Source organism: Penicillium taxi, assembly GCF_028828555.1.
Source record: "Penicillium taxi strain IBT 34144 chromosome Unknown utg000004l_segment0_segment0, whole genome shotgun sequence".
NCBI classification, from domain to species: Eukaryota; Fungi; Ascomycota; class Eurotiomycetes; order Eurotiales; family Aspergillaceae; genus Penicillium; species Penicillium taxi.
Window position 1 is genome coordinate 1,976,067 of NW_026643206.1, and position 25,169 is coordinate 2,001,235.

A 25,169-nucleotide genomic window follows, 5' to 3' on the forward strand; every position below is an offset into this window, starting at 1 on the left:
ATTCGATGTGCTTTTGACAGCTCAATACCGCTGAATTGGTCTCGACCTGAGTCGACCACATTTCAGATAAAGTTCCACTTCACGGATTCCCCGATACAGTATTTACCCACTTTTATTATTATGGACCCTGCCATACTTCAGGTAATCAAACTTTTGGCCGATCGTTAACCTGCCCTATAAAGGAAGTAAATCCAATGTCGCTGATTGTTTCATCTATCAACAAAATGGCTATGCTGGACTTAATCAGTCGAATTCGTGGCCAGAAGGCCTGGGGTGATAATGGTGGTGCAAGGAAGGACACTCTTCCGAAGTATATCGAGCCCACCATTATGTCTGTTCCTATTACCCCTGGGACTCAAACTCCTGGTACTCCTTACTGGGACTCTCCATCTACTTTGGTGGGATCCCCCACCGAGATCAAAAAAGAGGAGAACCCTCTGGAGAAGCTACCTGAAGAGTTTGGTCGGTTGGGATCTTGGAGAGGAGCTTTGATCCTGCTGGTGACTTCCGGCTCTCAATTCCTCGACAATGTTTTCATGACAAGCTCAAACATGGCTCTGGCCTCAATCCAAAAAGAGTTTGATGTCTCCAGTACCAACTTGCAGTGGATGATCTCTGCCTATACTCTGGCTTTTGGTGGCTTTCTACTGCTGGCTGGATCTCTGTCTGATCGATATGGAAGGAAGAAGATTCTGTGCGTTGGACTTTTCTGGCTTTCTATCTGGACCTTGGCTATTGGATTCGGTCAGTCTTTTATTCAGCTGACTATCTTCCGTGGCATTCAAGGCATTGGGGCCGCAATGACTGTCCCATCAGCCATCGGAATCATCAGCTCATACTTTACTGGTGTTGACCGAACTAGAGGCCTGTCCATATATGCTGCCTCTGGAACAGTAGGCTTCTGTGCAGGTCTCATATTCGGTGGATTCCTCACATCATCATTGGGTTGGCGATACATCTTTCACTTGATCGTCATTATCACGAGCCTGCTCGGTATTTTGGGCATGATTGTTCTGCCTAGAGACCGCAAAGCAGACAAAGCGAGACCTAGTATGGATTACTTGGGTGCAGTGCTCTCTACCTCTGGGCTCATCCTCTTTCAATTTGTTCTATCAAGTGGTGGTGTTTATGGTTGGAGCAAACCATTTGTTATTGTGCTTCTGATTCTAGCCATTGCAATTCTGGTTGCATTCACCATTCTGGAGAAATACGTCAGTAGTCCACTCATGCCATTGTCTCTGTGGAAAATTCGAAATTTCGCCGGTCTCTGGGTTGCAGGCTTCAGTAAGTAATTGATATCCATTTCTAATCAAGGATCAATTACTGACAATTTTTCACCAGCTTGCTACGGTAGCTACCAGAACGTCATTTATTACGTTGTACTCATTGCGCAACAAGTGGACAAGCTATCCGCGGGCGATACTGCTATTCGCTTTTTACCAATGGGATTGATAGGATTCATTGCCTCTCTGGGCACAGGAAAAGCGCTCGAGTACATGAATGGAAAATACCTCCTCCTAGCAGGACTGGTTCTTACAGTGGTGGCACCAATTCCGAGTGCCCTGACAGTTACATCGACTGAAAACTTGTATGTTTTGCCAACCCCTTGGAACAATTTGGTTACATATGCTGACCAGGTTTTGCAGCTGGATCAACACCCTTGCTACATCACTCATCAGTATCTCTGCCGTATCTTTAATTTTTGTCACAACCAGCACAGTAATCCTGACCAGCGTACCAGTTGAAGTCAAAAGTCTATGTGGAGGAATGGTAGGTTTAATTTCACTCATTTTACTAAAAACTTCAACTAACACTATGAAAAGCTTAACACGGCATTCCAAATCGGCTCTGGTGTTACACTTGCCATTTCGGCAGCAACGACTGAAGCAGTTGATATTAGAAAAGGACATGGAATTGCTCAGCAGTATTCTACTGGCCTCTGGTGCTCTACTGGTATTGCCGGTATTGGGTTGGTGGTCGGTTTGCTTGCAGTCCGAAGCAAAGGAATTGGACCAAAGGACAGAATTGGTGGTCCAGTTGATATTTGATTAATGATGATGACATATTCAGACCAATTTTCTTGAAATGCCAAACTTCCAAAGTTGCCCAGGTGGGCGGTTGTTTGATGTGGTTGACGCCTTGGAAGATTTGAGCGAATTATTTTTTTTGCTAGGTCTCATTTAGCTGTGCTCAAATGTTTTACTTCACTTTATAGATTAGAATGGATCAAAATGCATAAATATCAACCTCATTCAAATCATCCTACACTGGAGGTAGCAGAAAAGACGGGGAAGTAGGTGTCATGATCGGTACGGATGTAGCTGTCAATAAGAGGCATCGATAGCTCCCTTATAGGATCGAGACTAATCAGTGTTGATAAGAGGTGCGAGCCCCAGTGAAGGAAACATGTCTGCCAAAATTTAGATATCATTTTCATAACCTTGGAGATACTTTGAGGGAAACGGACGAGCTCTGAATTCGGCCGCCACTCGATGTAGCCATTATCACACTTGCTACTAGCAGCAGAGATACAGGTGTCACTTTGTGTGTAGTGCAGACACTGGGCAACCCCAGAGTCAGCCGCAGCGAACTTCTGAAGATCATCAACTAGAAAGAGTACTGTTTAGCTGAATACTGGTCAGGATTCATTCAGGGTCGACTTACCATAGCAAGCTTCATGAAAGAAGTGAGTTTTCATAACCTGTAACCATGGATTCGCTAGGGAAATAATTACAACCGGCAGCAGACTCTCCGAATATGTTCTTAAAGACAACACTCAGGGCCAGAAGATGACTCCGGTATCCTGGCGTGTCTCAATAGGAGTTGAGCTCGCAGTGTAGCCGAGAGCTACAATAGCAGTGATTGAGGCTTGGAAGTGCATATTTGGGTGAGATAGTGGACAAAAGGATCAGTGATGCTTGATTTGTTATAAGGTTGGGGTCTTGGTCTTGATGTAGGTTGCAGTAGCATCTGGAAACGGGCTAAGCTTTGCTACGAGGCGGTTCATAGCGAAAATGATATAGCGACACGATACGTAAAGTGATTGATTGTGATATCTTTTGGGGGCAAACCCCCATATTTGTTTCAGTTCATCATGGTTGCTTACTCGGTTTCAAGTCATATATTTGAAATCATTGGAGTGTAAGCTTACTATGAAGAAGCGGTATGAAGTGCTGCACTGATGCATTTTCGATCTTTCGAAGTTTGTTACAAGGACGATAAAACGGTTGGGACTACCAAAGGTGTGCACCCAATACCTCTCTATCCACCTGGGTAACAACTAGATTGTTCTGGTTACAGGACTATGATGATACCATGAATTATGTCGTAATTTTCTATTTCAGATTTTACTCCACGCTGTTCAATAACTTCCTAAAAATTAGTGAAGGTTTTTCTATATATATCACTATAATAGGAATTGAAGAGTGATAATGATTTCAAGTCGAAGTTGTTGAGATATGACATTCAATTTTTTCGAGGTTACTAGTTACCATAACTACACAATGTTATTACATAAGAAACATGGTGTCTCTATCAAAAAAAAAAAAAAACATGGTGTATCAATTCCCAGTCAAGTATGAATGCTGATTAATCGATCACCAAATAAGCTTGTCCATTAAGATTAATTTGATTGGCCAAGAGGATCAAAGTGGGTAGTGGATCTTCGAAGGCTGAACTTAGCGCAAACTAGTTAAATTTAGCTAGAATAGGGCTGATCACCCTTATTTGGCCTAGTATCGTTACTTATACTGTCCGAACTTGGATCTTCTTTGTCGCATCTGATTTTGTTATGTTATTTGTATTTTATTTTGTTTCAAGCTGTTAAATAACATTTAGTGGTTTTAGTATAAAAAATAGGTCTATGAAGTGGGGCGGACTAACATCACTTACCTTATAAAGTAGTATTTTGTAGACCAAAACAATGTCTCTTTTACCTCTTTTACACATCTAAGAATTATAGTCACATCAAGATACAACAAATAACGTAATATCAGATACTTAATGTGAATCCTTAAATTGGAGAGCAATCGTAATACGTGATATTCCCGAGGTCTAGATCTACACCCATGTCAAACCCTCGGGCCAATTGACAAGGAGGAGAGGTTGGACAAAATAGGTTACGGCGCTACCAATTCATTCATTGAGCTTCAGGTGAGTAGTTGACCATGAATATAAACTCTAAGTACCTAGGTAAACTAAGGCCTTGGTCTATGAGATCAATATACTCTTTTTGCAATATGAGATAATAGCAAAGTAAGATGTAAGATTCAGGGGTATCACATATTTCCCAGGTTATCTACCAATGCATAATATACGTCGCCCGCCTGGGCAACGACGGCGTTCCTTAACCTATGCAGGTCATATCATAGGAACGAAATCCTTTGTCAAGGTGTATCTAATGTATCGCTCTCATCCCTAAATGAGCAGTCTAGTGTAACGAGCATCTGGCAGACCACACAAGCGAAGATGAAACTTTAAAACACCCAGGACTTGGCAGGATCTCATATGTGAGATTATCTTTTGGTCAACAACGTTGCCTGGAATATGCAAATATCTATTGAGGATCCTGGCACATACATAGGTAGGTAAGATGCAAAGCCGATATGAGCACAGAAAGTATCTAGGTTCCAAAATTTCAAGGCATTTTCTATGTTTTCTTTGTATGAAACGGACTAATTACGAGTGAGTGCCCCAGGTGAGAAGAAATAACGCAGTTGATGCCAATGCAAACACAGGCTGATCAAGTATTGAGGACATTAGTAGTTACATCTGAGCTTGCGCCCCGACATTACATGAGGTAATAGGTGTAAAGAAAAAGAAGGAGCACCCATTTTTGATCTCTTTCCCGAGGTATCAAATACCTAATGGAGCTTTACACTGAGACTATTTGGCTTCCTGTCGGCAATACGCGCTGATTGTTCATCCTCGGACCATATTCTACGAAACCTAGCCCTACTACGGGGCTATCTATACATTTTTGATCATTCAAAACAGGAGTCCAACTGCTTCCTACCTAGCTTTACCTTAGTGATTGACATACTGACATACCTAGAGGGTTTAACCCTTTTCAGCTCCTATGGATCAGGCCACGATCACATAATCGCTGACGACTGTCATTCAATTCAACCCTTGTGCATAGATTATACCTAGATATAAAGATATTAGAGCGCGATTTTAAAACACAACATACATGCTCTTAGCTATGGATCGATCCATGGATCTCCCGAGGTCGATATTGGGATCACTCTTGATCCTTCTCCATTCCTTGGTAACTTCTTGGGATCACAATGAACTTGAACAGTGGAGAATTTCGGTAGCCTAGCAAATCAAAACGACTTTCAATTTTTTCTCATTACCTTATTCAAGTAATGAAAACTACACACGCGTGTAATGGATACTACGCACGCGTGTAACAGCGACTACGCACGCATGTACTAACGCCCACGCCTTAGGGGCTAGTTCTGAGTTTGGAATGTCAAGGAGCAGCTCCGTAAGGCGTTAGACCAAACGAACAAGAACATTCAGATGATTGAAACTCAACGTGCACAGAAAAGATGATCTCACTGGATTTCAAAATCATGACGAGTATCCGCTGTGGGGATATAGTGTGATCTAGTGCTTATTTCTATAGATGGCCCCCAAGCTTTGTTTCAAAGACTTCCAATGAACATCAAATTATATCAAGCATTTCTACACGTGCTATAAGATTCACTTACTTTTTACCAATGCTCGAAAATACAATATAAGCCTTGGTAATACACGTACTTGATTCCTGTTCCCACTCAGCCTTGTCCACACCAGGACTACACCTAACCACGAGGCTGTGTATTTAAAATGAAATTTCCTTACATGTATTCTAGAAAGTCCATCGGATATTATTCTTATGTCAATCTCTTTTTTTATTGAAAAAAGGATCATCGAGTATTATTGAAAGGGAACCGCAATTGAAACCGAGATTTGCATTTAGTAATACTCCACCTCGGCCTTCCTAGATTGGAGGTGTTGAGCTGACTATCCCTGGAGAGTAATATCAACGCCTAGATACCAGTGCGATCGGGCACTAACTACATGAGGCTATAAGTTCACTACTCGACCTTGGAATATCTGTAGATTCTCAAAAAAAAGAAAAACATGAGATTAAGTCCTATTGCCGCGACTGCTTTGGCAGCAACGGCGTTTGCTAGCTCTGCTTCGGTGTCAGTCACTCCTGCGCCAACCTTGTGCAAGAGTCTCTCGATAATAGCATCTTCTTCGCCATCTGGAACTTCATCTACAGCTTCCACAACTTTGTCAGCCCCGTACGAGAGTCTCTCGACAATAGCATCTTCTTCGCCATCTGGAACTTCATCCACCGGCTCCGGTTCCTCAGTGGCCACCTTTACAACTTCATCTACAGCTTCCACAACTTCGTCAGCCCCGTACGAGAGTCTCTCGACAATAGCATCTTCTTCGCCATCTGGAACTTCATCCACTGGCTCCGGTTCCTCGGTGGCCACCTTTACAACTTCATCTACAGCTTCCACAACTTCGTCAGCCCCGTACGAGAGTCTCTCGACAATAGCATCTTCTTCGCCATCTGGAACTTCATCCACCGGCTCCGGTTCCTCGTTGGCCACCTTTACAACTTCATCTACAGCTTCCACAACTTCGTCAGCCTCGTACAAGAGTCTCTCAACAACAGCATCTTCTTTGCCATCTGGAACTTCATCCACCAGCTCCAGTTCATCAGTGGCTACCTTCACAACTTCATTTAAAACTTCCACAACCTCCACAACGACTTCCACAACGACTTCCACTTCTTCCACAACAACTGCTCCAAACAAAACTTGTACAGCAGGAGATACTTCCTCTACCGATGGTGTTCAAGCTCTCCTAGACTCTACAGGATGTGTGGACTGGCTGGACATCATGTTCTTGATCCTCCCAGATGGTGAAACAGACTGGGTGAATCAATTATGGACAACAGTCTTTCCTAACGAAGGCGCATCTCCTCTCGGAGGATGTGGTGATATCGGCGGTGATTGCAATCCTGACACTTTGTGTTCTGATTACAGTACAGACATGGCATACTGGATTTTCCACGAAATTAGTATTCTCCACAGCAAGATTAATACTGTCCATGACAAGCTACAGTGGGAAGGTTGGCTTGACGGTCTTTCGATAGACCAGATCGCCAAAGACTTCTCTTCTGTGTCCCCTAGCAATGAGTGGGCTAAGTGGATCTCTGCTGCCTTTAGTATGGCTGGTGGTCTCGCAACTGGAATCGACCTGAACAAACAACTTCGTGGAATGATCGGCTTTGCCTCTGCAGGACTTACAGATGTCAGTCTTAGCAGTGAGGATGGAGATAAGGTCGACACAACTTCGGTGGAAAATACTCTCAAAAATATTGTCGGTGCTGCTGGCAACTATGTTGCGAGTATTCTATCGAATGCGACAGGAAATGGAGATTCTAGCACCCTTCCTATCTACACTGATACAACTCTTCAATATGCCACGGCGAGGTTCCTTGACGATAACACCATCTTGCTGGATGAAAGGTCGGACAACTCCTCGTTTATCGCGGCTTTTGATGGTTTTGCCGATAACATAGTGAGTTTGACTTATTCTACTATTCACTCTTGACAAATACTAAAACATTGGAAATAGGAGAAGAAATTGGTCGATGAAGCTATGAAAACGGCCTGGTATGCTCTTATTGGCGAAGATGACGTGGATGAAAAGGACTGCACCATGACTGGCGCATACTGGCTTGAAGCTACTTCTGGTAACTACCGTTGCTTCTACTTGACCCGCCCAAGCAGCACTCATGACTGTAGTGATAATGATCTTACAACCGTAAGTCATTCCCAAAAAACTTCCTATTGCCCGTCTTCTAACATGACAACAGTGTGTTTCTGATGCTTGGGAAGCCCCTTACGACGATAACAACGAGATGAGTTCCAAAGTTTATACGAAATTAACTGACACTTACGGCTTTGACCTCAAGGTAAGTCTACCATTATACTACGTATTGCACGAATTAACACCTCAGCAGACATATTACACATCTCTTATTGACTGTTACATCAATGGAGATGGTACGGTTGACCTTTCTGCGAGCACAAACAGCGGCACAATCCCTCGGTGCTTCTATACCCTCCCCGCTCGCAGTGCATACTGGTATAATGATGGAACAACCATACTTAACCTGTACTTTAACAAGGGTTTTTAGTCTTGAAAGTTTTGGAGGGTTTCGATGATTATTGAGAGACCATATGCATGAGTTAAGAGTAACATCTACTTTCGTGGGATAAATACATAGAAAATTAGAAATCCAAATTTAAATATTCACAATGCCGAATTGACATTTGAAAGCTACCTGGGTAGAAACTTGGAGACTCTGGCTTAGATCTAACCTGATTCTTGATTCTAAGGCTTTTAGGTATTTCATCTTCCTTGTTGTATATCACCTGGGCAGACACCACACTCCAACCTCTCCAGGACTTGGATCAAAAGGATATGCCCGGAGCCCGAAGGATTACCCATTGCCAAAATACCAATTAATTCAGTGTTCTGCCTGACACTTTAGCTTCAAATTTTCAAATGGCAGAAAGTAAGAAGATTCATATTGTTAATATAGGGAGCTCCTTTTGTCGCCAGCTCTGTTTGTCGCCGGCCCTGGAATTCACTCACAAGTCCAGCCTCGGATCGCAGGCCGCTCAAAGCAAAATTACGCTCATCTGTTAGCACAAAAGCTAGACGCTCAACATACTAATATTTTGGCGTCTTGAGCAACGCTGCTCAATATTACATCTGGGCCACAAACACCGCCATTCTCAAGGACGAGTTTTCCACCCCAGATTTTCGAGCTCCTCGAAGATGCAGATAGGTATTATCACGATTACCGCAGGCAGCAATAGCATCAGCTACATCACCGATATGATGTTCGATATTTGGCCTGCAACTACACTGAGTTGTGTCAGCAATGGGCTTTCAAGGGCTATAAAAGCACTCGGTTCCATCACACTCCCCCAATCAACTTATCAAACCCCCAAGCTTCTCACCCATGAAGATTTGACCAGACACCTAGCTGGAAACACTTGAATGGGGTGCACAAGAAAGCGCTTAGGACTCGCATTTATCTTATTGAATATTTAGCTCTTTTGGAACCCAGCACAGTACACACCTGGCCGCAATATTTCATTCAATCAAGATAGGATCGATTATCATCGGGAGGTGGCATCCGAATTGCAGAATGCCTACTCAGTAGTAGCAGCAGCAAGATTGGAATGGTGTGATCTAGTGTCAGTCCATCAAATCAGTCTTGATCATACACACGGATCTCTGGATCCTTAGTTGGGGGATTTGACTTATCGACGGTATCAAAGCAGTCTGCAGGATTTCGTACTCTATGATGCAAAGGCACAGGTTGCGAATATATGCTGGAGTGCGAATTGCGTAGTTCTAATCAAAAACGATATTGATCATAGTAAGTTGCTGAGCACCTTACTTAGGCTCTAGCCTAGCAGATCCACTGCATTTGTGGCGGAGTGGGGGGGACTTGAAGAACATGGTTCTCTACTCTAATCTGCTTGGTAATAAGTGTCCTCCGCTGATCAAACGTGCTAGACTCAAATAGTTGCAGATCTTCTCCTTGATTGTACCCACAATCTTTTGAAGACGGGATCAACTATCATATGAGAGGCTATATGTGAATCCAATTTGAGAAAAAAGCCCCAAAAAAAGAAGTAATAAAAGGCTAGTAAAGGGCGTACTCGTCAGCAAGGGTTGTCGCGGATGTTTCATCTTCAAAATCTCGGGTGTACTCCATAATAATTATTGAATAATTGGTCACTGATCAACGGCCCCTGAGTCTAGAAATGAAAGGGGAAGAGGGGAGTTTTGCCTATAATAGTTAATTTGAAGATCCACATTCCATACTGAAGTGCCAGAATGTGCATAGTAAACACAGCTCCTTCCCACCACATTACTTTCCTTTGCCTGGTAAATTATTCGTCAAGTGCTAATTTTCATTTAATTCTATTCTAGATGGCTTGATGAAATACACGGATATTAGGTTAGAAACACCTTGAAATCATAATGTAGTCAGCTTGAATAAAATCCAAGTATAGAAGAAATGTCTCAATTCAGGATTGACACTTACTCTCCACTACTACACTCCACCCTGAACTCGGAAATTTCTCCCTTGAAATTTGTCCGAGGCAAGGGTTACAGTTATACCGTGTAATTTGCTGGTCCTCAGTTCGCGAAAATTGGCTCAGTGTTTTGACCTCAAGGGCTAGCATAACTACTTCCATTCCAAGGTTGCCATCTCCTCCTCGGTTACCATCTCCTCACACTATTATCTGGCTATGACATCGGAAAGACTATCATCAATAGTTCGAGATGTCAGCCACTCCCTGGGTCCCACCGATAATATCAGCCTTGACATGGATATGTAGGTAGTCCAGCTCATTCCGTAAGAGCCGTTTTCTGACAATTTTTTAAAGCAATGCTGTTCTCGATGCTGGGCTACTGGATCCTGGTCGGAGAGCCCAGATACGGTAGGATGAAGCCAGGGCAGACAATTCCGTGAGTATTTTGACCACTGGGCAGTAAGTACAGAAGCTAATATCATGGAATCAGGTTCATTTCAGATATAGGAGGCACACAAGAGTTGAAGCCTGTGTTCATGGCTGGTTCCATGATCACAATGCTATTTATGAACATATCTTTTTATCAATTTGTGCAGAAGAAGGGAGAAAGCAACAAGATCTACAATTACCTTTCATTTACTACTGCCATAGCCGGCAGTATTGGATTGATCATGCTGTCAATATTTGATAATCTTGATCATCTGTATGCCCACGACAGCTTCGTGGCTCTCTTCATGTCAGTCCAAGTCCTCGCCGAGCTCCAGAAAGAGTTTTGTTACTGACAGATTTGTAGGACGGGATATCTCATTAGTGCCACAGTCATCTGTATAGAGTACTTCTATCTGGACATCTCATATCGATTACCGCACCGCATGCTCACAGCAAGTTTTGCGATCAAGCTGTCTTTTGTCATTATTGAGCTTGCTTTTATTTTAGCCTTCCGAGTGACGGCGCAAGTTGATCTTCCTCAAAAGAATACCGCTGCTGTTCTTGAATGGAGTAAGTTTTGGGGTTTGCCATCCCTCTTGATCTCGTCTCTAACTTCATTCAGTCATTGCCTTTCTCTTTGGTGGGTATATCCTGTCATTTGTGATGGATCTGCTACCTTTGTCCGAAAAAGACATTCAATATCAACAGCTGGAGATGGATATGGATTCTCACGCGACCAGGATAGCTATTTAGAACAAGGGTTATTTACATGATATAACTAGAAATAATATACTGTGATCAAGGATGAGATGAAAGATCACGTGGATCAATAGATAAGGCTGGACGATAAAGAAGAACTTCAAAACTTCGAGTTGAGGTATAAAAAAAAAAAAAAAAAAGAAGTCGACACACATGCACAATACTCCCCCGTAACAGGTCGGTGTCCTCTGGCGACGCCATCCCAGGGTGGAAATGTCTCTGCAGAATTGCTTCCCTCAAGGGTCATTTCCATTGCTTAAGGCCTCACAGCATCGTGGATTACTCACACGAGTGTAATGACCACCCCAGGATTCGTACCAGGCACCTTTACCTGCTGACCAAGGTCGAAGCAAGGTAATACTGTTAGAAGTATGTCTCCCACAAGGTTATCCATGACAGATATAAACTATTGACATCTTTTTATTGATTATATGTTTATACTTAGCTCTTAATAATTCCGTACTTTTAATTTCATTTAATTAGATGCTCCTTCGTAATTAAATATGGCTTCAAGGAGTAGTTTTTACTCGACTAGCTACCTCAGTTGTGTAACACTGTACTCCTTAGAATTCAACCAGTAACAGTAACAATCAGAATTGATAGAGACAAAAAGGGATGTCATTGAAATTAACGGTAGTTTTAATGTTTTATGGCCGAGGCATTTAGGTGGATGACGTCGACTAGTTCAACGCCACTCTCCTCTCCATGGGCTGATGTTCCTGATCCATTTTGATCCCCTCCAACTCTTTATCAATATAACATCTTAAAATGCCTCCTTTTCGCAATTTTCTCGGTCGCAAGGCACAGCCAGAGCCAACAGATGGCTTTGAGAGTCACATATCGCCTGACCAGCCAATTCCGATCGCAATTCGCAAAAGCGCCGAGATTCAGCCTCCGGAGTATAAACTGAGCGGTATGACCCATTATGATACCAAGTCTTTACGGTTACATTGGCTAATCGCTTGAAACAACAGTCGTTAATGACAGCGGTGTCTATCTCCCGGTACAGCGCCTTCTTCCACTCGCACTTACCAATGGAAAAACCCCTGGCTAATGATCAACAGCCGTCGCCGCCAGAGAAACAGAGCTTCTGGCATAAATGCCAGGGCGCTACACGACCCTCAAACAATCATCGCGATTTAGTTGATGAAAACGAGCCATTCTCCATTTCGCGCGAATCATTCGACTCCTATCGACGATCATTTGTACGCCTCCCACAATCCCCCGTCTGATCAAGTATCAAGTACATCATGGAATGAATAACTGACCCGAGATAGGATATTTCGGCTCGCTCCCCGATCGCCTACGCCGATGTCCAATCCCGCACCTCACTCGACTCCCGGTTCTCTAGAACGAACATGCCCAACACGCGCTCCAAGAAGTTTGAGAAATCAGACCCGATGACAGAAGAGAGCTTTGAGGACATCGGCCTTAATGACGAAAAGCCTAAGAGGAGGGGTCTTTTCGCAAGATTTGGTGACTCTTCTGCTGATGCACAATCACCCAAATCATCAAGTACCTCATTTGGATTCCACATCCCTGGACGGAAGCGTGGTCAGAGTGGGACTGGATCAGAGTTGATGAAAGTGCCCTCACCTGCACCAACATCTGCGACAGAGCAGTCTGAATAGAATATTCATGACTGCCGAATATTTGACGAGGCGTTTCTGATGAGTTGAGGTGTTGTTCCAGCTTCTTTGGAATGAATGCTGGGCTGAAGGATATAACGATCAGGCAGGCTATCCTTTGCTGCACCTTTGATGCCCTACGTTATGTAATTTCTTTTCATTGATATATGCGCATGACATGGCCTGGGGCCATTTTTACTGTGTATTATATCAGTTGGCTTGCTCTTATATGTCAGTTTACAGCTGGATGTCTGCTAAACTTGTCAAGTCACCTTGGGTTTCAACGGAGTTATTGTTTTAGAATGCCGAATTGAACACCCCTTTTTGACCCTTCAACCTTGAGATTTACTGGAAACTCTGCATGGAATGTACTGAAGAAACGCTCTTATACACGCTTCTAAATGCCATATATGACCATGAACTTCGACCGTACGAACGCAGTGGTCTCTACGTTGTGCCCCTTGGACCTTTAAAAACAGAAATTTTCTCATTTCCCATCCTCTTTCTTTGATTCTTCTTCAACTTTTATGCGGGGTTTTTATAAGCCCTAATCAGGTGCTATCGGCTACCTTCTATCAATGAAGAGGACTCTTAGATGATCAGCGCAACCGAAAACTATCAGTTGTGGCCACCTGGCTACCTTGAGTATATGTATGGCCTTTCAACAGTTTATCTAACGCCTGATAGTAATTAAAGTTAGGAGCAAACGCTCGACTACAGCTTCTACTCTAGATATATATACATACATCTTTATCATCACTGTCCTCAACAACCACTTCATGAATCTCCCGAGGTCTTCTAAACTCCATAGCCTAGTTGGATACATTCATGGGCAGTCTGCTTCTTACTCGCTGCCCAATATTTGGTTTGTTTTTGGCTCGCTTCTTCTAAATGACCACATCGCATGCGAAAAATTAAAAATTAAAAATAAAAATATATTGATGAACTGTTCTAAGTGTCTGATCATAATGCTTCTGGATCGATACCATATTTTTCAATCGTCGTCTCGACCAATTCAAACTATGGTATCATAATTATAGGGTCTTCTAAGAGAGCTCTTCTACAAACAGAATTCCAAGAAAGGCATTAAGTCAGATCTGAACGACGATTAATAAACCCTGTTAGCCAGTTTTGCCTATAGAAGAGATGGTTAAAGAGGTGGTCAAGGAAAGCAATCAGAGTAAAAGATTAGCCATATCTCTTAACATGGACAAAGTAAAAGCCACACCTCTCTTATCCATAGAGACTAGCCACTTGTCAATAGAATCCTCTTCTACCTCAGTAAATTTATGACAAGAATAGCGTTTTCCAACCATATTTGAAACCCCTTTCGACGTCGGAGGGTTGATCTTGGAGCAGCAAATCGGCGTACAGCAGTTGTGACCGGGTGATGTACGCCGTCTTTGATAGCCTAAATAGCTAGTTTAACATTGCCCTCCTACTTGATCAAATTGTGTCGTTTTTGGGAGTGATTTGGAGGTATTGTGGTTGGTTGTTTGGAAAGGAAGGGTTGCTATGAAGAGGTGGCCAACCAGGAACCAAGTTATGTGAAATTTGGGATTACATAACATGAAGAAGCCCGGGTGGTCTAGTGGTATGATTCGCGCTTAGGGCAGCAACTCCTAAGCACTCCTGCGCGAGGTCCCGCGTTCGATCCGCGGCTCGGGCCTTCTTTCTCTTTTTCCTTTTTTTTTTTTCCCTTCGTTTGCATTATTTGGTAATTGCTGTTGTTTATCTGGGCTCAATAGCTGATAATGTTAATCAGATATATAAATTTTGATCGATACAGAATCTGCGATGTTAGCAAAAACAACGAAATAAGATTTACGATATGGCTGACTCTTATCAGTGCAAACTATGCAAACAACTGGCAAAAAAGTTTCCTCCGCCCGCAGGTTCAAAAAAATTATCCCCAACACGCCGAGCGACATCAGCTCGAATTTATCCTTGTTACTGATTAATTTTTTATATCTTGAGGTGTAGCCAAAGTTGCTACTTCACATATTCACCATGGCCGGTGTGAAACGATCTGTTGACTCGAAAGAAGACCGCAATGGAAAGCGGACCAAGACTAAGCAGGCCTTCACTCCTGCGAAGAAGTCTAGCTCCTCGGGATTCAAGAAGGAAGACAAAAAGTCTGGAAAGAGTGATAGGAAGTCCTCTAAGAAGGCTAAGAAGGAGGAATCTGAATCTGAAGACGAGGATGACTTCGATATTGACGATGTGTCGCTTTCGGAGAACGATGACTTCAATGGCGTCGATGAGGAATCGGAGGATGTTGAGATGAAAAATGCCGATGATGAGGAGGTTGAGAGTGAAGAGGAAGAGGAAGTACCTCAGCAAACTCAGAAATCTACCGATCCGTCGAAGAGTATGTTTTGCTACCATCTGTGTTTTAAGTCGGACACAGATTTGGTTCGAAGGCTAACATTTTGTCTTTTCTCTTAGTGCACGCATCCCGCGAGTCTCACATCAAGCAGAAGGCCCTCCAACTGGAACGCAAGAATGCGAAGCCTAATGCCGATACGATCGCCCGCTCTAAGAAGCTCTGGGAGCAGTTGCGCCGCAAGTCACACGTTCCCCTTGAACAGAGAAAGAAACTCATCAAGGAATTGTTCGAGATCATCACTGGCCGCGTTCGGGATTTTGTTTTCAAGCACGACTCGGTGCGTGTCATTCAGACTGCCTTGAAGTACGGAAACCTTGAACAGCGCAAGATGATTGCAACGGAATTGAAGGGCAGCTACAAGGAGCTGGCACAGAGCCGCTACGCTAAGTTCTTGGTTGGCAAGTTGATCGTTCACGGAGACGCAGAGACCCGGGACTTGATCATTCCTGAATTTTACGGCAATGTCAAGCGTCTTATTCGTCACCCGGAAGGCTCGTGGATTCTGGATGATATTTACCGCACAGTTGCTACAAAGGAGCAGAAGCGAAGAATGCTGCGCGAGTGGTACGGCCCAGAGTTTGTTATCTTCCAAGACGACACAGAGAAATCGGCCGACCTTGCCAAGATTCTCGAAGCCCACCCCGAGAAGCGGTTACCTATCATGCGCTTCTTGCATGAGCTGATCAACCAGCTCGTCCAGAAGAAGTCTACTGGATTTACTATGCTGCACGATGCCATGCTGCAATACTTCCTCAGCACAAAGCCTGGAAGCACAGAGGCGAACGAGTTCCTTGATTTGCTCAAGGATGACGAGGAAGGTGACCTTGTGAAGAACTTGGCTTTCACCCAGTCCGGTTCGCGCCTCATGTGCCTAGCTCTAGCATATGCTAGTGCCAAGGATCGTAAGCTACTCTTGCGCTTCTTCCGAGACACTATCAAGGCAATGGCTGGTGATATCAACGGGCACATTGTTATCCTTGCGGCTTACGAGGTGATTGACGATACCAAATTGAGTGGCAAGTCGATTTTCAGCGAACTTTTGAACCAGGCCGACCCCGAGGACGCCCGCAATGACGAGCTGCTCCTCCAGATCAGTGACTTGACCGCTCGTATTCCTGTGCTGTACCCCTTCTCTGGCGAGCGTGTCAAGTGGCTCCTCACCGAGGCTGACCAGGAGGTGCTCAAGGAAGTCAAGGAAATTCGAAAAGAAACTTCAAAGAAAGAGCCTGCTATCCGCCGCAGTGAGCTGATCAAGGCTGCATCGCCTACCCTACTCGAGTTCATCGCCGCACGTGCGGAAGCTCTTCTGGAATCTACCGTTGGCTGCCAATTTATTGGAGAGATTTTGTTCGAAGCCGACGGTGACAAGAACGCCGCTCTGTCAGCCATCGCCGTGGCAGCCAAGGCCAAGTCCGAAGTCCGCGATTCGGCCTCCGTGGGCCGCCTCCTCAAGTCTCTCGTACAGGGTGGTCGCTTCAGTCCAGCGGAGAAGACTGTCGAGAAGGTGGAGCCCTTATTGAACTTCCACGGTCTCCTATATGAGCAGATCAAGGAGGAGGTTATGGAGTGGGCCACTGGCGCTAGTGTGTTCGTTGTGGTTGCACTGATTGAATCGGATGATTTCGAGAAGAAGAGCGAGTTGTTGAAGACTCTCAAGAAGAACAAGAAGGCGCTGGAGCAGGCCTCGGCGTCGGGCAAGGGCCCGGCTAGCAGTGGATCAAAGCTACTGCTTCAGAAGCTATAATTTCTACGTTCTCCATACAATTTTCATGTACTACGTATAGGGAGTTTTCGTGACCCAAAAGCCTACCAATTTTGTTCTGTGATTCCTTTTTTTATTAGAAAATAGATTCCCCACCTAGTGTGGGTTCTTATACCGCGTTGGTGGATTTCAGGGGTTCGTTTCAGACGCCTTCAGACGTTTAAAGATAGTACTTATGGAGTAACTATTTACTAGATACAGAGTAGTTACTCCGTAGTTAGTTAGCATCTAAATATTTACTTAGTAGTTAACTAGTAGCAGTAGGTATTCCAAGGTTACTTTGAGGTGTTCAGGGGGTATGTATATATTAGAAACCTTGGATGGAGTATTAAGTGATCTCTGATACTTAGGGCTAATACTATGCATGAAGGTGGAGAGAGTCTACTACATTCTCGTTTTAAGAACTAAAACTACTGCAATCTAAGAGCCTCGCTGTTTCAGGTTGCACTAATAGCTGGACAATGAAATGTTGTACTAAATTACAATAGTCATTGTCTAACTAACTTCCGTGTAAATATCTATAATAATAACTATATCACATTTAAACTTCTCTTATATCCGCCACTAGATTATGACATGTCTAACAAGTTATCAGACACGCCCAGAGTCCATGGAAGGAGCACAATTAAATAGAAAATAATAATTATTAACTGACAACTTAAAAGGGAGTTCTTTCCATATCAGGAAAGACGCTAAACCGTTTATAACTCCTTCCGTTAGCAGGGGGCAACATCTTTTCAGGGCAAAGCCGTTGAAAGAGCGGCCGAGGCTTTTTGCCCTTTTCTCTTTTCTTCTTCACAACCTCATAAAACCCCCCCCTTTGAACCCAACCTCAGGCCGAGTGGCCCAATGTCATGGCGTCCCTTACCTTGACCGACCCGGATATGATCCTACCTTACAATGGCAGCGAACGCGAATCTTCCACCCCGTCCCCGCCCTCACAGCTGGTCTACCTGTCCAACCTGAGCGCGCGATATAACGAGGACCCTTATTCTTTAACTGCCTCGGGCAGCCGGTCAAAGAAAAAAATTTCGCGACACGCCCGAGCCTACGAGGAGGAGGTCAATTTCAACCGTCGCCTACCAGATATCGAGGAGACGTCGCCAAGGCAGATTATTAGGGATGACGATAAGAGGATGGGACAGGGACAGGGGCAGGAACAGGGACGGGAAATTTCGACTGTCCTAGATCAATCGTCTCGTGGGAATAGTGAGAATTCGGAATTGAATAGCTCGAACTCGAGCCCGAGCCTGATATCGACTTTGAGTGCGGGGAGTGTGATTGCGCCGAACGGTCGCAACATTTCTCCGATTCAATCTGTGGCTGCAGACTCTCAGAAACTTGCTAATGGTGGGCTACCTGATAGTAGTCTCATCGCTTCTATTGTAAAGGTCAAGGCTCCTGGAGAGGAGCACTCGTCGGTGGTATTGAGTAGAGAAGCGGAGAGAATTCTGGAAAATGCAAAGAAACGATTGACGGTATGTAGAGATCGATCAATGCTATGAAGGGGACGCCAATTTATGCGGAATGCTGATTTTTGTTTCTGCTAGCTCATGGAAGGCAATCTTAACCGTGCTCGTACGGCCGTACGCCTCAGTCCTTCTCCGTCTCCATCGGCCGCTGGGTATAATTCACCCATTGGGTCTCACAAGCCTGTTGGTGGGTTATATCAATCAATTTCACGAACTGGTAGAGCCTCCGCTCTTCGGCGACAATCGTTGAACTCTTCGAAGGACTACTTGACCACCCGACATTCTCGAGTGCACAGCGACATGCAATTTCCTTCCGATGCCTCCTCTCCGAGTGATAAACGCATGTCTCGTTCCGTGAGTGCAATGGGGGCAAGCAGTGTAACAAGCTTTCATAAAGATGAGCGGTCGTTCCAGTATGGGCCTACGCGATCATACTTGACGCACCGATCATCTGCCTTAGAGAACCGCCCTCCATCTATCAAGGAAGACTTGCCGAAACCAACGTCATCCCCACCGCCTGTTGAGTCACCGATCCCTGAAGATTATAGCCCGTTGGATTCACCAGCGGATCCGGATATAGGAGAAGATGACTTCAAATCTTATTCAGGGTATATAAGTCCAAGCTATAGCGGCTCTGGCCCGCCCAGTCGCGCCCAGTCTCAGCTGCAGGTCCGTGACCTGCAGTACCAGATGAAAGGGCTTCACATCAAAATTTCGTCGCTCAAAGTAAAGAACCAGAAGGATAACATGCGCCGACGTAGTATTCAAAGTCTACGCACACCGAGTCCTTTGACGGCGGCTGATCCCTGGTATTCAAATGGCCTGGAGACCCGTGATGGCCGAAGTAGCCGTAGCTCTGGCTCGCGACGAGTCTCAAATTCGGAGTATGCTCATGAGCCACGGGCTTCTCACGAGAGCGTGAATGTGAAGGACCAAAATAACACTCAGGAATCCCAGCGAAGTGGCAGTATTGTCGATCGCAATCGGCTGAGCCAATATGGATTTGACGGTGGAAATCAGTCTACAATGAGTAGCTACGAAGATGCGGAGGAGGGCGACTACTTTGATCCGGGAGACATCGACCGAGATGCTCTGGATGAAATTTTGCGCGAGCCGCTTGACGAAGATTTACAGGCGCTCGAAGATGATGAGTGCATGGTCGACACAAGACCCCACGAGGAACGTGAAGATGCGTTCGACTACGAGCATTTCATTCTCCATAGTGCATTGGGTAACTACTCTCGTCACAAAGCCAAACGTCCAAGTATCAGTTCCCGGCGATCAGTCGAGACCTCTCGACCTGCACCATCACGAGCAAGAATGTCGCGCACAAACAGTGTAATGTCCACTTCCACGGTTGATACCTTTGCGACAGCAGTCGAAGGAGATCAGATGGCAAACGGAGAAGATGACATTGGCGGTGTACTGTACTGGGATCGTCGATTCAATTTTGGTGAGTCAATGGTATACAAAATAATCTCTACTTCCACAAACTAACATTCCACAGAACTTCGCCATCGCCACCAAGCAACCAGTCCAGATCTTGATACCATCCGTTCCGAAACTCCTCATGAATCTCCTCGCCAATCTCAAGACTTTGGCAGCGGAACCACCACCCCGCAGCAATCTCCACGCGCCTCCAAGCACGAGCCAGCAACACCGACAGCTCTTGCCTCCTCTCTTGTTTCAACCGTTCGAGCAGCTGCGAGTCCGCATCCAGGCTCTCCCAACCCTGGCATTAATGAAGACGATACCCAGACGCTGGAAAGTCTATTTGCCAGTCTGGGTAATGTCTGCATGGAATTGCAGGCTATCACATCCTCGCCTGATCCGGATCTGAAAGCTGCAAGACTTCTCCGGCGACGACTGGATGCGGCGCGGAGAGTTCTTGACGGCGAGCTCGATACTTGATGGAGTTTATACATACATATTTTCTTTCTTTCTGTCTTATATATGTGTTTACATTCTTCTCTTCGCTATGATACCCACTGGTTTTTTCACCTGATATACTTATTCGACCCAGTTTTCCATTTTCATGATCCCAAGGGCATCGACTTTGCGTGTTTCTCTCTTGTTTACTCTATAAATGAGGCATTTCAAATTAATTAGATATTCCAGCGGTAGTTTTTCCACCAAAAAAGTATCGATTTTCCTCACTCTTTGTAGATTGATGGTTCATCACCTCGTCACGCCCCCACCTCGCGACGAAAAACATTATTCAACTCTCTTCTTTTTTTACCAACAAGTTGCAACCTCAAGGAGTCAAGCCTCTAATTATCACTAGTCTGAATATCAACTTGGTACCGGCAGAGTGTACGGTGTACACAATCGTCGACCCCCTTTTTCTGCCCCGCGTCCTATCTGGGTTATCAAACCCGATAAGCAGCCTCTGTCGCGCACAAAATCGAGCAGTAAGATATAAAAGACGATTTTCAGACCAACGTTGATATACTAACAAATACAATACAGAGCTTGAGTTCTTTGTTCTCTACAGACATCGAAAAACCGAGGGGCTTTTATTTGCCCCTCCTCCCAATTTGGGATCCATCAATTTCGAATGGAACTAGATCAAGATCCGAATATCCAACTCCAACAACAGTCCCAAACAGGCAGAGTCTCAAGATCAAGCATCATGAGCAGATTCCCAAAACCAGGCCGCCGTCTGCTAATCTTCCAAGAGACGCGCAATCCGCAAAATATCGCTGAAATTCTCTACGTCCCTGTCAACAAACTAGGTCTTCCTATCTGTGGTGATGGGCCTGAGTTACCGTCTATTTTAGAATTACCGCTTCGTATCTTGAAGGTTTTTACTGATATTTTCAATCAGCCGAAGTATAAAGGGTGGTATGTTTTCACTTCTTTGGACTTTTTGATGGAACAGAGCTAATTTCTTCATTTTCAGGGCTGTTGTTTCTGCTGGTCCGTACCATGATACTTCGGAAGAGGGGAAGTTCTATGCTGTTTTGTTGGAGCAATTGCAGAGTCCTCAGGATTCAACTATTTGAGGTGGCACCTTGGGGAGTGAGTGAGCGAGCTGAAGTGGAGATGAGAAAGCCTTTTATCTCTCTTCTCTGTACAGTGTATTAATTTTGATACCAGATTTATTATATATGTTTTATGTTTTCTCATTTGAAGCTATCCGGAGCAAGCTGGAGGAACCGAGAGAGCAAGAGCAAGGCCTAAGTGCCGAACAGAGGGCATATCGAGAAGAAGTCGTCGTCTGTGGTGGTGACTGGTCAACGGGATTCTTAACTTGTATTAAAATACCTCGGAATATCCAGTGCTTCACTTCAAGGGATTTACTTATGGAAGAACGTTTGGTTAATCTCATGTTGAGTACACCGTATGGGTCATTAATAGTTAAGCATAAGAAGAGCAAAAATCAAATCCCCACATAACCCCCTCAACACCTTTTTCCTCCAGCAATACTAATAAAACCTATTCAGATCGGTTAAAATATAGATGCTGCTCTTCCTTCTTTTTCTCCTTTGCTTTCTCGAACTTTCTTTCTGGGCTCATCTTCCCCGTGCGGTGACCAGCACAGTAACAGACTCTGCTGTCAATGACGAAGGGAAGAAGCTTTAGGCAGGCGGCATAAGAAGCCGAGCAATGTGCACGAAGTCAAGAGAACGTGTATCATTTGGATCGAAGGCAGTACTCATGCGTTGTTCGATAAAGAATGCTAGAAACGGATGGTTAACTTAAGTCCAAGTGAATTCAAATAGTAAGGGGAGAACATTGAAACTCACGAGTAACCTGGATCAAGTCGAGCCACTTGGTGGCGTGCTCTTCACTGCCATCAATCATACGTAGAGTGCCAGTTTCAGGGCGAACAGTGGTCTTGGGGGAAGGCTCCGCATGCGCAACAACATCTCCAGGATATCGGCAAAGCGTTGAGACTGATTGTAATAAAACGGAGGGCGTTTGTCCAGAGGCCACTATGAATGAGGTAAGGATGTTGACAATTTACCAATGAATGGAGTATCACTTACGCGCTGAACAAATGACTCGTTGTCCCAGGAGCGGTACAGCCAGGTGGTACGCTCGACTGCGTTGAGCAGGACGATGGCGATCATGAAAGTCTCAAACCAGCCAGACTTCTGGCGCTGCAACAGGCGTCGCTCCAAGTCATTAATCACAGATTTACTCAAGGCCATAGCGCGCTTCTCCACAGCAGCACGGAGCTGGCAACACAATAATGCTACCGACTCTGGGTCTTTAATCGGAATGCGACCCTCTTCGTTGGGCTGGGTCAAATGCATAGAGGTGGGAGGGTAATTGGGGTTGATAAAGGCCTTCCAGCTGATATCGGTGTTGACAAGGATATGGGTAGCAACCCACAGCTCTATAGCGCGCTCAAGAAGGGGATCCTAAGCAATCAAATATTAGCAAGGGCAGTCCTCGTATTGAGGGTAGTTAATTTTACCTTCTTCTCCTGCAGAAGCTCTGCGGCCATCAACATGGTAGGCTTAATGAGAGGAGAAGTCTCACGGTCGATAAACATTGAAGTCGACTTTTTCAGATAAATCTCAAGCTTGCCGGTGACATCTTCAGCGTCAGTGTCCAGCAGGTAAATCTCTTGGGACTGTCCTGAGAACTGCTGGTCACCAATGGCCTGGAGCTGCGGATCAAGCGCTGAATTTGAGGTACGGTGGCCCTGCAAGCCGGTGGCAGTCATAAACATCACCCCACTCTCCTCAGCGTGCGTCACATCAATGCGGCCACCATAATGCTCAAACTTGATTTGGCTCTTGATAGCACTGATATCATGATAAGCGAGAGTTGTGTGAAGGTCTACATTCTTGTTAGTAATGAATAATGCTCAAAGCTCGAGGATGTTTGAGACGTACTAGCATTATAAAGGTCAAACTCCTCAGCGAGACGAGTCCGGATGCAAGGTTGCTTCCACAAACGAGCACTCTCCACACTTGCACAAGTAGTGCAAGGAGTATCACCGGAACACTATGCGATGAATCAACAAAAATCCCAAACAATGGAAAATGAAAAGAGATAATTACTGGCTTCTTGAGCATGCGGCAACGAATGCATGCACCCTGCTTTCGAACTTCTTGGACCTCACGGCGGCGTTCTGCAGTGAAGCGACCACGCACCTTGGGCTTGGCAGGCTTTGTTGAGTTACCAAACTCATTCACAAATCCCTTGGCCTGTGTGTTAGGGTTCATGGCAATCGGACGCGGGAATGCTGCAGCACGCTGTGTGGTGGCAGTAAGGGTAGGGTCATGCTCTTGCAAGCTGCGCAACAGAATTTGCTCATTCTCAGTCAGATGGGGGTTCCAGGACATCTTTACGTCATGTTCTCCATCCACAAGACCTTGGGGGACCATCTCATTAGCAGAAGCTGCAATCAAAGATAGCGATTGAGACTGCAGACCATTTGCAGCAGATTCAGGAGACATAGACTGGTGGACCATAGTAGGAGACATGGAGTTATGGTCACCGGAAGTGTGGCTAGGCAGAGCTGGGATGGAGTGATGAGGCGATCCTGCAAACTGTTAGCTTCATTTAACATTTTTGAATTTCGTGCACATCCGTGCACACGCAGTCAAATTGCTTACCATTAGGAGAGCCCTGCTGGGTCTGGCCTTGATAGCCTTCCTCAAGAGATGGGTCAACGACAACCATTTTGCCACCAGATGTGACAGACTGGTATCCGCGCTTGGTGGTGTCCGAAGCACCCACTTGACGAGAAGCCTCAGCCAAGACGTTCAAGCCGTCAAAGTTAGGGCCGTTGGGGTTAGGAAACCCAGAATCAGATTTTCCTTTATCAGACTCTCCGTCAACCTCAGATGGGTCGAGGTCGTGAAGTCGGAGCAACACACGCTTACGATCACGCAGAGAAATTGCCTGACACTTCTTGACGAGATGGTTGGTCAAGCTATCGATACGTCCCTTGGGGAACTCTTCACCACATGCTTTGCAAGTGTGATGGTATCGGTTGCTGGAGTCCTCGAGCTTTGCGCCTCGAGTGAAAAACTCCAAGATGAGAGCGTTGGGTTTGCGACCCATGTTTTGACTGAGGAAAGGATCGGAGATATCCTTGAAAATATTTTATGAATTGTCAATTCAGGCTTTCCACGAAAGCGTGAATTAGCAATTGCTGTTTCGAGAATAACAATCGGTCGATGAACAAGACGCGATCGTTGACCAAACACGCGATTTGGGAATCGACTGGCGGAGAGGGGGCCTGAGGGAAAGACGCGACCGTGTGCTGAAGACCACGATGAAACGAATTTCCAGGCAACGCCCTAGTCACAGCGATCGATCTTTGATCCGATGATCTATGAACAATATTCGATATGAGGCGGCAATACCGGGCAGTAGAGGGCGGTCTGGGAAGAAACCAGGGGAGTTGACAACAAGAAGCTTCACCGCACACAAGGCGGTGATGACTAGGAAAAGCGGAGGGAAAAGGCGGTGGGAAGGTCACGAACAAAATCCAAAGGCGGTGATGAGGGAACTATCAAGATGAAGAAGAACTTTGATGGATTTAGATAGAGAAATGGGGATGGAGAAGGGTGCAGAGAAGGGGAATGGGAGAAGTCTAAAGTCAAGAAACTGAAGAGGTGAGGT

General features: G+C 45.1%; 8 protein-coding genes across 8 annotated transcripts; 6 read left to right on the forward strand and 2 right to left on the reverse strand.

Annotated features, from left to right (window-relative positions):
- Window positions 1-224: 224 nt before the first annotated feature.
- N7495_005654 (uncharacterized protein) lies at window positions 225-2,048 on the forward strand (the record flags this gene model as incomplete). The annotated part of the gene is made up of 4 exons (XM_057208305.1): window positions 225-1,284; window positions 1,342-1,588; window positions 1,647-1,770; window positions 1,824-2,048. The coding sequence occupies 4 exons, from the start codon at window positions 225-227 to the stop codon at window positions 2,046-2,048; spliced, it is 1,656 nt and encodes a 551-aa protein (XP_057062079.1).
- Window positions 2,049-2,257: 209 nt separating this feature from the next.
- On the reverse strand, window positions 2,258-2,679 carry N7495_005655 (uncharacterized protein; the record flags this gene model as incomplete). Its single annotated transcript, XM_057208306.1, has 2 exons — window positions 2,258-2,593; window positions 2,665-2,679. The coding sequence occupies 2 exons, from the start codon at window positions 2,677-2,679 to the stop codon at window positions 2,258-2,260; spliced, it is 351 nt and encodes a 116-aa protein (XP_057062080.1).
- Window positions 2,680-6,132: 3,453 nt separating this feature from the next.
- On the forward strand, window positions 6,133-7,626 carry N7495_005656 (uncharacterized protein; the record flags this gene model as incomplete). The annotated part of the gene is made up of 1 exon (XM_057208307.1): window positions 6,133-7,626. The coding sequence occupies one exon, from the start codon at window positions 6,133-6,135 to the stop codon at window positions 7,624-7,626; it is 1,494 nt and encodes a 497-aa protein (XP_057062081.1).
- Window positions 7,627-10,495: 2,869 nt separating this feature from the next.
- Window positions 10,496-11,321, forward strand: N7495_005657 (Frag1/DRAM/Sfk1 family protein; the record flags this gene model as incomplete). The annotated part of the gene is made up of 4 exons (XM_057208308.1): window positions 10,496-10,575; window positions 10,630-10,875; window positions 10,933-11,138; window positions 11,191-11,321. The coding sequence occupies 4 exons, from the start codon at window positions 10,496-10,498 to the stop codon at window positions 11,319-11,321; spliced, it is 663 nt and encodes a 220-aa protein (XP_057062082.1).
- Window positions 11,322-12,095: 774 nt separating this feature from the next.
- N7495_005658 (uncharacterized protein) lies at window positions 12,096-17,088 on the forward strand (the record flags this gene model as incomplete). The annotated part of the gene is made up of 6 exons (XM_057208309.1): window positions 12,096-12,240; window positions 12,302-12,330; window positions 12,392-12,532; window positions 12,605-12,887; window positions 15,003-15,326; window positions 15,404-17,088. The coding sequence occupies 6 exons, from the start codon at window positions 12,096-12,098 to the stop codon at window positions 17,086-17,088; spliced, it is 2,607 nt and encodes an 868-aa protein (XP_057062083.1).
- An 872-nt stretch (window positions 17,089-17,960) lies between these two features.
- Window positions 17,961-20,489, forward strand: N7495_005659 (uncharacterized protein; the record flags this gene model as incomplete). The annotated part of the gene is made up of 3 exons (XM_057208310.1): window positions 17,961-18,584; window positions 18,657-20,031; window positions 20,086-20,489. The coding sequence occupies 3 exons, from the start codon at window positions 17,961-17,963 to the stop codon at window positions 20,487-20,489; spliced, it is 2,403 nt and encodes an 800-aa protein (XP_057062084.1).
- Window positions 20,490-21,210: 721 nt separating this feature from the next.
- Window positions 21,211-21,583, forward strand: N7495_005660 (uncharacterized protein; the record flags this gene model as incomplete). The annotated part of the gene is made up of 2 exons (XM_057208311.1): window positions 21,211-21,422; window positions 21,481-21,583. 2 exons carry the CDS (start codon window positions 21,211-21,213, stop codon window positions 21,581-21,583), a joined length of 315 nt encoding a protein of 104 aa, XP_057062085.1.
- Window positions 21,584-22,159: 576 nt separating this feature from the next.
- N7495_005661 (uncharacterized protein) lies at window positions 22,160-24,605 on the reverse strand (the record flags this gene model as incomplete). The annotated part of the gene is made up of 7 exons (XM_057208312.1): window positions 22,160-22,260; window positions 22,328-22,516; window positions 22,549-22,948; window positions 23,005-23,372; window positions 23,429-23,540; window positions 23,597-24,081; window positions 24,155-24,605. 7 exons carry the CDS (start codon window positions 24,603-24,605, stop codon window positions 22,160-22,162), a joined length of 2,106 nt encoding a protein of 701 aa, XP_057062086.1.
- Between the last annotated feature and the right edge of the window lie 564 nt (window positions 24,606-25,169).